General features: G+C 47.8%; 1 protein-coding gene across 1 annotated transcript; it reads right to left on the bottom strand.

Annotated features, from left to right (window-relative positions):
• Nucleotide 1: 1 nt before the first annotated feature.
• GTF3C3 (general transcription factor IIIC subunit 3) lies at nucleotides 2-11,685 on the bottom strand. The gene is made up of 18 exons (XM_078871091.1): nucleotides 11,254-11,685; nucleotides 10,066-10,174; nucleotides 8,869-9,038; nucleotides 8,581-8,704; nucleotides 7,869-8,060; nucleotides 6,965-7,130; nucleotides 5,809-5,956; nucleotides 5,586-5,646; nucleotides 5,306-5,406; nucleotides 4,556-4,727; nucleotides 3,633-3,832; nucleotides 3,005-3,106; nucleotides 2,693-2,822; nucleotides 1,770-1,995; nucleotides 1,447-1,637; nucleotides 1,198-1,322; nucleotides 610-762; nucleotides 2-356 (listed from the first exon to the last, which is right to left on the bottom strand). Exons 1-18 carry the CDS (start codon nucleotides 11,338-11,340, stop codon nucleotides 234-236), a joined length of 2,580 nt encoding a protein of 859 aa, XP_078727217.1. The 5' UTR covers nucleotides 11,341-11,685; the 3' UTR covers nucleotides 2-233.
• Nucleotides 11,686-11,896: the final 211 nt, after the last annotated feature.

Genomic DNA, 11,896 nt, shown 5'->3' with positions numbered 1-11,896 from the left:
AAATGCTTTGTAACTGTCAGATTTCTTGTAAAAGTACATGTTAATGCAGTATAACCTATACGAGTTGTAATGTGAAAAAAACTAAACATGCAGGTCAATATGGAGATTATTGGTAGAACTTATTCTCTGCTGAGGAATAACCCGATACCAAAAGAATGCAGACAGTCCATGAATGGAGGGACTTGAGATGCTGCCAATGGAAAGGCACCAATCCCCCGGCAGGCAAATGTCCATCAAATGACAATATATTTGTGGATGGTAGCCCGGGCCATATCAGGGTTGCCGCTGCTCTGGTAGATCAAGGAGAGGTTGTATGCAGCCTCCCTCCTCAAGTCCAGCTGCTGTGGATCCATTCCCTAGAACGAGTACAAAACTTTCAAAAACAGTCTTTTGTCAAATCAACGACTGGATGAAGGCTTCCCCATGCCATGTCGGCTTGCGGCTCTACTGCCTTCCCTCGAAGTTTACGATGGCAGATAAAACCACCAAAGCTCAGTCATGTATTTATTTTAACGTTTTAACATTTCTCACGTGGCAAACGGATAAATGATGCCACTGAAAGCATGCCTTCAATGTTGCGAGCACATTGCAAATTCGTGCGTGGTTCACCTGGCACTGTGGGGGCGGGCAGGCGAGGGTCTGCTGGTAGTAGTGGATGGCGAGGTGGGTGAGGCCCAGCTGATGGAGAGCACGGCCCACGTTGTAGTAGCTCTCCTGCCCATGGCCACGCAGCTCCAGGTACTGCATCAAGAAGGAAAACCCCTGCAAGCACAACCCGCACATCCTCCCTGAGCAACGGCATAGGCTGTGCCATTTGGGCAAGGAGCAATTCATTGATTAAAATAGGTAATTGTGCTTGTGATAATCGATTATTCTTAATTCATGCAAATTGAATATAGATTACACAGGCTAACGATTGAAACAAATTAAATGGGATAAATTAAAGCCCAAGACAAAAAACTATTGATTATTGGAATAAAATGTAACAATAAATGGTGGCAATGTATTTATTTACAGGAGGTAAATCGTTACATGACTCGTTTCAATGCATCATCAGTTTATGAGTGTCAGGTCGTCTGCTTGGTTTGTATTGGTTACTCAGTCACTTTGGGTGGCCGCCCGGTTATCGACATTGAAAAAGTCAAACGTCACCTTGTAGTCGAGCTATGGCTGCAACAACACGATGTGCATCATAACCTGAATGATGAGCGGATGCCTTTTGTTGGCGAACTTCTGAGATGCCATATGAACAAAGGTTAGGCCGATACACAGGCAGAACATGGGCTCCTTCGTGTTAGTCCTGTAGGCTTGAACATATTGCCCTGAAATGAGAAACATGTCAACGTAATGGGCAAAAAGACGCAGATGAAATCGCACGCCTCGTGCATCTCGAATACGGCATCTCGGCGCCTGTGCCTGACCTGCGCTGTCTGCATGAACACTCACCCAGTGCGTGTTTGAAGCTTCCGGCCACAAACGCGTTGTGCCCATTGAGAATACACAGCGGCAAGTTGTCTGGGTTCTTCAGCAAGAGGCGCAGGCAGAACCGATGGTGTCTGATGTCCTGGGAGTTTGCCGTTATCTGGTTGAAGATGTTCCAAAGCTGCGGCTTGTTTAAATTCTCCATGAGGATGATTCTACGAGTTAACAGGGTTATATTATTACAGTTTTCCATCTTTGAAATAAAGGTTCATCATTAAAAATAACCAAGTCTAGTACCTGATGGCGCCATACATAACAACGTTTAAATAACTGATGCGGTCGCTAACCGAATGTAGTTGTACGCCTTGCGGAAGTTTTTGCTGAGGAACGCAGCGGAGAGTCCGAGGCTCTCTAGCTCCTTGCGCTTGGGCCGGTCCTCGTAGAAGTAGTAGAACTCCAGGCCGGTGTCGCACAATAACTCGGCCTCGTCGTGGCGGCCCAGGTTGGCCAGCTCGCACACGGCCCTTTGCAGCAGGTCCCACCAGATCTCTCGGCCCAGCAGGCTGGCCTTACCTGCCCGAACACGGGGGGATGAGAAAGGCTGGAGGACCTGAAGCTTGACGGTCAGTGGGTACAATAAGTCATAAAAGCGCACGTTTGCATAAATTATGTAACGCTTGCCAGCATGCATTCGTCTTTGAAGTAGAAAACCTTTTACCCATGTCACGCCACGGGAATGGGAGTAGGATCAGTTGCAGAAAAGGGCAGAGGCCAAGATGACCAGAAAAGGGGGAAGACAGACATACAAAGAGGGCATTGCTCAAGATGAGCAGTAGAAAGAAAGAAAAAGCGTCAGGCAGGAAGGGGGGGAGGATAAATGACTGGGCTGAGATGTCGGAGATAAGAGAGTGTTCAAATGGGAGGGAAGAGGGAGAAGGTGCAAGCAGAAGTGAGCTGCACAGAGCAGTGTCTGTGGGGAGAGGGCAGGGATTCAGTGGGGGTGGTCACGCATAAGCCAAGTCCGTTACGAGAGACTTGAGCCGATTTAGATATATCCATGTAAATTCGCAGTGCCGAAACCGACGGAGCAAAATGCTACAACTGTATTTGCAAACAGTCCATTTCCTTCGTTTTGCATCTCCAAATTTACGCTAACCCATCTGATCAATTTGGGCGGTTTTCTTATCATTACAGTAATGCCCCAGGGTTAGAAGGAACAGACAGGCAGACCTAATGCGGTCACGCATTGAACCTAAATTGAAAACTCCACCTTGCATGTTGTCCAGCACAGAGCTGGTGCCCTTCTTAGGCGTCTCGTCGGACCTCTTCAACAGGTAGAGGTGCCGGGCGCCATCCTTGGTGCTGGACACCACAGACACCTGCGACCTGACCATGGCCCCCTTCCAGCCATCGCACAGCCACAACACCGCACAGGTTCAACAAAACCTTCTGAGTAAACATACATCTGTAACGAGATACTTCCCCCAAAGGAACTTTGCATTGTGTTGCATGAAATCGCTAATCTTGGGGAAAACTAAATGTAATGATGATGTCAATGAGGTCAACGGATGGTTATCGGTACCTTCAGGAGCATCGAGAGTAACATGAGGTGTGTGTCCACACAGTCGGCCATTTTCCGTTGAGAACATAGCAGAATTGATCGGTGCAACAGCAACTGAATTTCCTGAAAACACAAGAAATGCACGCTTTATTAGGAAAAACATCCTCAATTAAAAAAAACCGTTTTTTTACGTCAGAGCTGATCATTATTTATATTTGTTGTGCTATGAAGGTCACTGCTCGAACTGTAACCTGTTGGAAACTTTTCCTTTTTAAGGCAGTGTTGTTGACGAATGTGTTGAATTATGTGATTATATGTATGTATGTAGGAGTGGGAGAACACCAAACTAAACACAAAAAGCAGTTCATGTTGAGTTTGTGCAGCACTTCCATTGCAAAGCACCAAATAATTAGTTTCATTAGTTACCTGTTAGGTTAATTATATTATTTTCAGTAGCTCAATAAATATACGTACAAACATTCATGGGCAAATTAGATTATATGGCCTGGGGTAGCGCTGCATGGCCCTGGTTGTGATCTGGTGAAGTCCTTGTTTAGCATTTCACTGCATCTTCTCAGCAATGTCACAGCGCCTTAGTGTGTCCTAGGCTCTGCTAGTGGCTCGAGAGGTTCTACTAGTCCGGACAGACCTGCTTTGCGGTGTCCTCGCAGTCGGACAGCTCGTCTGTGTGTGGGGCGTTGAGGGCCTCCAGCGCCTTCTCGGGCTGGCCCAGCTGCTGCTGCAGCGCGGACAGAGACATCCGGGCTCCCAGGTGCATGGGGGCAAGGGCCACCACCTGGTTGTAGCTCTCGGCAGCCCGCTGCGTCAGGCCCAATGCATTCAGGCACTCTGCGCAGGTGGCACGGGGGAGGATAGAACGGAACGCCGTCGATATGACAAAAAAATAACTATCCGCAGCACAATCCACATAGGGTGAAATAAAAGTGTGCGTATAATGTTATTTGGCCATTCACTTAATGTTAGATGAATGCCTCTTTGAAAGAATGAGGCATTCATTGCAATGACTTGAACTTGGAGTGAGTGCAGGATCCTGAACTTGAAATTCTGCATTTGATATTGTATTTTTGCAATGTCCAATATCTGTACCTTTGGAACTATCGAATTGTGTTAAAACAAATAAAGCACTAGACGTGATTTATATCAAAACTACAAAACACTTAAGCACAAAATGACATGTAAAAAAATATCCTTCTTTGGTGGTATCTCGTGTATTCAATTGTCCTACTATCTGTACAGCATGTTAAGGTATAGCTGCATTTACACACAACCTAAATAATTCCAGTTTTGTATAACTGCAGCGACCTTGCACCTTTCACGATAACTTTCCTGAAGGACAACTCTAGCATTGGCAAAACTGACGGTGAAAATTATGAATGAGTGTCACGTGTTGGCGTGACGGCAGACAGACGGCAGCAACGAGTCTAGCACTGGTGAAACTGACGGTGAAAATCATGAATGGGCGTCACGTTCCGGTGTGACGGAGCCAGACAGCGGTGGTAAATCTGGCATTCGTGAAACTGACGGTGAAAATCATGAATGGGCGTCACGTGCCGGCATGACGGAGCCAGACGGCGGCGAGGTTGTATCGCTCGGAGCAGACAAGGGAGGCGAGCAGCGGCAGGGCCGAGTTGTACTCCCCGACCTCCAGGAAGGCCTCGGCTACGTCCAGGTAGAGGTCGCCCATGTCCTCGGGGTTTTGCTCCATCAGCCAGGAAACCAGCGTCTGTGACAAAACCACCCACGTCACGCGCGATCACGCCCACGGCGGATATGTACGCATCCACAGAGGAGGTGAGAGACTGAATCAAATCGCCCTGAATACACCCAATCTCGTCAGAGCTCGGAAGCTAAGTAGGGTTGAACCTGAAAAGTGCTCGTATGGGCTAGTGACCGCCTTGCTTCAAACAGGTCTTATGGGCAATAGAGAGCAGTGCAGCAAATACTATTTAATGTAATATGCTCCCAACGTCTATGCTCCCCACCTTTAACAAATGTGCACAGATCAGCGTGAAGTACGGTCAAATATGTCCCATGACCAACACTGTATGGGGAGGCCTCATCCAGCAGTGGATAAGGGCTGCACATGTACATAAAGGTGGTCTGGTTTTATGTTATGGCTCTAGACTGAGATTTTACTATTGTGTTATTGTTTAGAAAATAACAAAAATGAAGACCTTCAAAAATCGAATGATATTGGCTGTCACGTTGATTTTAATTTGGAGTTTAACTACATTTCTTTATAAGATTTGTTCACTACTACAGTAAATACAATTGCAAGTAGGAGGGGGGTGTTCCGCTTACCTTAACTGGACCCATAATCTTCAGGTGAATGAGGCACACCATTAGTTTTGCCTTCACATCTACGGGGATGTTCTCTGGAATTGTGCACGACTTTATCTCTCCTGGAGACACACACAGCGGAGTCGCCACTTAGCCACTGACACCACACTCACGCGTGCAGCAGGTATGTATGTTGAATTTATTTCGCACCATATGTAGCCAACCGTGCTAATCGGAGGTGTCAAAAATATCAAAGGTGCAAGGAGCTGATCGGACACATCAGCAGTTAACACATATTTACCTGCTTCAGCCTGTCCATCCTTTTCTTCTTCCAGGTTGATTTTTGCAAATTTTGTTATTACCTGCACCACACATTGAAACAATTTAATACAGGTGTTAACGATTAAATCCATGAAAATAACAGCAATGTCACAAGTCCAACTTGTAAATCAATGCTACTGGTGGTATGACAGCAGGCAAGCTTGTCCCTGTGTCTGAGCAGTGTGACAGGGTGGCAGCCGCACCTGCAATGCCTTCGCAAACTGCTTGCTGACAATGTACAGCTCAGCCGTCATGTGCAGATCCTCCATGGTGACCAGGTTCGGGTGCTTGAGCAGAGCATCTTCCATCAGACCAATGGCACCAGCCACGTCCTTGCTCTCGTAGTAACTCCTAATGGAGCCACACAGTCCAGTGTAACAAGTTCGTGTGAAGCCCGGGACCAATCACTGAGCTCACGTTATTATGGATGCCGACATAATTCAGGAGACGTGGTACTGGGAAACTAAGAATCAATACTTCAAGTGGTTGTCCCTGAAAACTAGCATTTTAATATTCTCCCATGGCAACACATTTGTAACTGATCAGGTGGCTCAGCAGAAGAGTGAGCTGCTCTCGTAATCAGAATGTTGCGAGTTCGCATCCTGCTTGGGTGCTGAAAACCCATCATTCCCCTGGGGTCGATAAAATAAATACCACTTTGTGGGGAAGTCAATAATAATGGTTGTCTGATGGATAGACTCACCCACGATAGTAATGTGTAAATTCCACTACTGGCTCATGGCTGTAAACAGGAGATGAACACTGCCTCAATGCTAATTTATGCAGGAAATCACTTTGACTTCAGACGTGTAACACATGCATTGGTAGCTACACCAGGAAAAGCACATCAGTACAGAGTAAGAGTTTATTTGACTGGTTGTGAACTTGAGGCTACTGCATGGGCTATTTTGCAAAGCGAACCTGGATGTGATGGCCATGGAATTCAAATGGAGAGATAACACAAGCAGCCATGTATTTCAAGTGATCGTAAACATAGATGCAATGTGCAACAATGCACATTATAACTAACAACAACCGCCATTCGCCACTAAGTGGCGGTGACATTACCAAGGCACCTGTGCCAGGCTATGTGCACTTTAAGGCCAAGTAAAGTATTGAATGCCCGCTGGAAGGTGGTCACGGGACAGACCTAGGTGCCAACCAATGGTTGATTGACTGAGAAACTAACCACTGCAACTAACAACGGCAATAAGTATGACAGCCAATGGATTGCAGCGGACAGGCAGTTACGAGAGGTGAATGAAGTTAATGGATTAATGCAAATCAAAAAAATCCGCAAGAGCAAAAAACGTTCCAGGGTGAGGATCGAGTGACAGCGAGCTTGACTGTGCCGCTCACTTGGCCATGTCGCGGGTGATCTGCATGAAGTGTCCGCCCTCGGATTCCGGCAGCAGCGCCAGGATGCGCCGGTAACCATCCATGGCCTGCTTGTGCTCTCCCAGCTGCTCGTAGAGGTTGGATCGCTCCCACAGATACTGAGTGTTGCTCGGCGAGTACTTGATGGCTGCCAGGGAAGAAAACGAAATGACGTCTCGAGTGTGTTATGTTTATAATGATGTTTGGTGTATATAAAACTAGTACGTATTACATTATCTGTCAAACTATAAACAAATTTTCGTTAAATATTAATTGTTTTTATTTTAACAGGTAAGGCCTATCGAGCTGTTCAGCTCTTTTCAGAAGCCATTTGGCCCACAAATGATAGCTCAACAAAGTGGCTTATAAAGTGGCAATTTATAGCAGCCAAATGCTATAAATGCATGTTGATTCTCAAAAGTGGAGCGAAAAACCGGGGGAACCTGAGAAAAATGCCCACATCCACGGAGAGAACATGCAAACTCCAAATATACAGGTGTCAGGGTCGGGATCAAACCCACAACCTCTTGCATACCAGGCAAAGGAGTTAACGTCTCGCCACCGAGATGTTATCTGGACTAAAGGTTATAGATGAGCATGGTGGCGCACAGCTGTAATATATCACGTTGGAAGTAAGATTGAGTGGATCGTGGATGGAATGACCAAACATTTACATGCAAGGCCCTGATGACACAGTGTGTTAAGACGCAATGAGGCACTTCAAGATAAATTAATTTCACGTAGTCACTGCTGGATGAGGGTCTCTCCACACCTTGTCGGGTATGGGGGAAGTGTTTGACCAAATGCTGGCCAGCGAGGGCAAGTTAAGACTGACAAAATGGTGTAAATGAATTAATTACATTATTTGAAGGTTTGCATTGCCCACCTTTGGTGTAACAGAAAATGGCTTGCTTAATGTTGTCCTGCTCCAAGGAGAGCTCGGCGAGTTTGACCCATTCCTCGGGGTCGCTGGGGTTCAGGTAGGCGGCGATGAGGCCGAACTGCAGAGACTTCTCCATGTCCCCACAGTCCTCGTACAACATGGCCAACGTGGAGAAGGGCTCATGGGCCAATGGAGCTGCCACACACACAGATACACGATGATTAAACGGTTGATCAGAATCAGAATGTTTATTCATGTGGCGATGCAATGCCTGCAGCCATTAATCGACAAGCACTGAAAGATTAATCATGGGAAGATAAAATATTTTGATAATAGAACAAAATATTACAATAGTTTCTCATTATTCACTTTCCCCAATTATCATTGTTGACGACTACCTGCTGCTGTTCAGGTCAAGGCTCAAGACTTTCCTTTTGTCCCGATGTCTATGACTGACCACCTCTCTGAATTAAATAAATGTGCCCACTGTCTCTGTACAGCATTTTTAAATACAGTTGCATTTAAGCACAACATAAATCCAAACTGTATTGTATTATCGCACCATCAATTACAAAAACACACGACTGTTTTAATCCGATGCTTGCACAGACGTCTGCTCTTACAGCACTGGATAAATAATCATTCTTAGAGAGATTTGAGTGTCTCTGCGGTGAAACAAACTATCCCATGTGTCCACAATTAACGAACCACATACCTTGCCGAATAATTTCCATGCACATCTTGATGGTTTCCTCGTGTTCGCCACGTGCAAAGCGAATATTTGCCTCCCCCATCAAGCCTCGCAGTACCTTTGGGAGTTTGCTCCGTGGAAGTCTTTCCTATCCAGGAAAAAAAAGTATAACTTTAGCATTACCTATAGTATCCAGCAGTAACAATAACAAACATTTCCTTAAAACACAACAATCCCCTACGGATGAACTCTGAGCACAGGCGAGCTCACATTGTAAATGCAAAGGCTTTCTCTCGCTCGTTTAAAACAAACCTTTTGCAAGCGTTTGTGCTCCCTCTGCAGCTCCATCTCGAGAGCAAAGACATCTCCTGTCTCGAGGTCCTCGTTGTCTGCCACCTCCTCCTCGCTCCCCGTCACACGGTTCTCCATCATCAGGTCAAAGGCCCTCTGCACCTTCTTGCTGACGCCATCTGCAGCCTCGTCTATTGCGACATCGGATAGCGCTCGCAGCTCAACAACGATCAGCATAACGGCGCAGCTGCAGTTTAATTTATAAACATTTATCATTCAATACACAAGACTACGACGATCTACAAAAGACATTACATCATATAAGAATGATTCTTAATGGGATTAAAGTGTGTTATTGTTGACCGAATAATCTTCATATGCTGTATACTAATGTATATACATACATCAGAATCAAAATATTTATTTATACAGCATGGGTGTTTACAGCACAAGAGCGCTCACAAAAGGACAGTACGACAGAGTTCAGCCGCTATGCCTCATGCATCATTTCCACTGATGCTGGACACCGTTTTCGTGGAATTTTAAATGTGAAGCAGGCAGTGAACTTGGCAGGGCTCTGTGATGAGTTCCAGGTGCTGTGGTTGGGATGTCAGCAGAGGTTGCAATCGGGTACCCGATACCCGTACCCTACCCGTACCCGGCCGGGTACGGGTACCCGTTTGCGACCCTGGTGCGGCCGGGTACGGGTACAGGTAGGCCGTGAGTCACTGGTGAGTAACCGTTTGTCACTCATTTCTGGTAGGGTACGGGTATGGGTAGGGAACGGGTACCCGTACCCGGCCGAGTACGGGTACCCATTTGCGACCCTGGTGCGGCCGGGTACGGGTAAGGAATCAAAACCCGTTTGCGACCTCTTGGATGTCAGTGAGGGGGGTAAATTTCCACGCTAGACCCTTGTGTGCAAGTCGTCAGCACTTTGCACCATGGCAGCCATGCATTAAGTGCTTTGTCCATGACCCCTTCAAATAGATTCAGGGATGAATTTCTCAATACGTTCTGGCTTGCAAGTTGACCAGATTCGGCACGTGACAAGGAGCCACAATCACAGCGGGCCGTATACTGGATGTTGTGTGCCACACGTGGAAATATTTTCTGCTTTGCCAACCTGCTCAGAACGAGTTGAAGTTAAGCCCTGTAAAGATACGAAAGCACACTGCCGGAGTTGCTGGCACCCGGCCTCCCCAGGTCCCCCCTCACCTGATGACCCGTCAGAGTCCGAGGGCTTGCGTGAGGCGACAACCTCCTGTAGACGAGCCCGACTTGAGCAGCCAGGCCGCTGCTCATCATCTTCTCCTCCCACCAAGCCCTGCCGGCCCACAAGACAGCCTTCAACACTCACGCCTCTATGCAAGGCCATATGCTGCTGCTCTCTTTAGACGCCTATAGCCACGGCTGCGGTGTGCGAACGTGCGTATTCGGCAGCGCAGTGACATGTTTCATACGTTATTACAAGACCACGAAAGACAGCACTGAGACCACGTGTAGCTAAGGTGAATGGAGCTGTGATTCAAGTGCTCCTAGGCTGTCGCATGGCTCCGTGGTGACGTCGTCCACTCACAAAACGTCGACATACATATTGATTTTTACGGTGTATCTGTAAAGTCACGTGTAAAGGCATTCGCAAACTAAATAAAGTGCTCCTTTGACATCAACCCACTGCGTTATCGGAGCGTAATCATCCCTGCACGTGCGTGACTGTCCCAATGGGCAAAGTATCGTCCAGGCCATTAAAACTCTTCCTCTAATGCCTCCACAAGTGGCAAGCAGGGGGCGAGAGAACGGGGAAGACACAAACAAGGTCTTTCCAGGGTCCATGAATGGGAATTGTATTAAGGTTTTGCTTTACATTTGGAGTGGTGGCGCAGTGGTTCGCACACTGAACTCTGAACCTGTCGTCCTGAGTGGTGAGATCCAAGCCACGGCAAACATCGCTCCCAACTCATTTCCCTTGGACGCGTCTGCCACGGGGTTGGAGATAAACTTAGCTCGTGTGCAGGTGCCATGCTAACTATTATTACATGAAATGGTTTTTTTTCATGTGTACAAGTGATTATATATATTGAATTGGTATTGAACCGGGACTCGCTGCCTCGCCTGATGTGCAGGAGGAGGTCGTGGGTTCAATCTCTACCCTGGCTCCTGTACATTTGGAGTTTGCATGTTCTCCCTGTGGTCGCGTGGATTTGTTTCTCTCCCCTATCCACATTTAAATTCAACACGCCGTTTAGATGATTTGGCTGCCATACATTTACACAAACGCCACTTATTTGCCTATCATCATTTGTAATTGCCGGGTCGCTTCAGAGAATGACCTACACAAGAGTATAGGTCGGTGGGGGACTTAGCTGGTAACAATAAAGAGTGAACATTTGTAGTGGCACTCACTACCGCGTCTCCGTGCAGCCTTTCGAACTCCTCGAACGAGATCCTCCCCTCCAGGTATTGCGTGAGCCGCGCACTGAAGTCGCCCATGGCGAGAGAGAGAGGTCGACCCCGGCCTCTTCCCGCACCTCGTGGGGCTCACTACTTGCCCGCGAGTGCCCCTAAACAGAGGCCTGCCCAGCGGGCAACATCCACCGCAATGACCACGACACTTGTAGACAACCTCCGGTGACCTTTTGAAGAAAAATAAAAGACTAATTCTTGTCTGTCGGTCGCACGAGGCTCTCTCGCCTCGGTTAGCAGGCGGAGCTCCCCCGCTCAAGCATCACGCCCCGCGACTAAGGGAGGTGGGGCGCAAGCCTGCGACGCTTACACACCACGCCGCTCGTTTCGGGCTGAGCCCACCTAGACGGGAGCCGGACACGCGGAGGCCACGCCCAGCTCCTCTCGTCCAATCAAATTCCTCGGCCGAGCCCCCCCGGGGTCTGATGTCATCGGGCAGCGACCGCGGGTGCCAAGGCGGTTGCCGTGGAGACGGAACATGGCGAATTTTCAGCGCACGCGCTTGTGATGACGTTCACGGGACCGCCTACAAATCCCCCGAGCCCCCCCCCAGCCCGTGTTGGACGATACCACTGCGCGCGAG

This window comes from Lampetra fluviatilis, chromosome 31 (assembly GCF_964198595.1).
Source record: "Lampetra fluviatilis chromosome 31, kcLamFluv1.1, whole genome shotgun sequence".
NCBI lineage: Eukaryota > Metazoa > Chordata > Hyperoartia > Petromyzontiformes > Petromyzontidae > Lampetra > Lampetra fluviatilis.
Note: the sequence above shows the minus strand (reverse complement) of the source record. Positions and strands in the feature narration are given on the sequence as shown.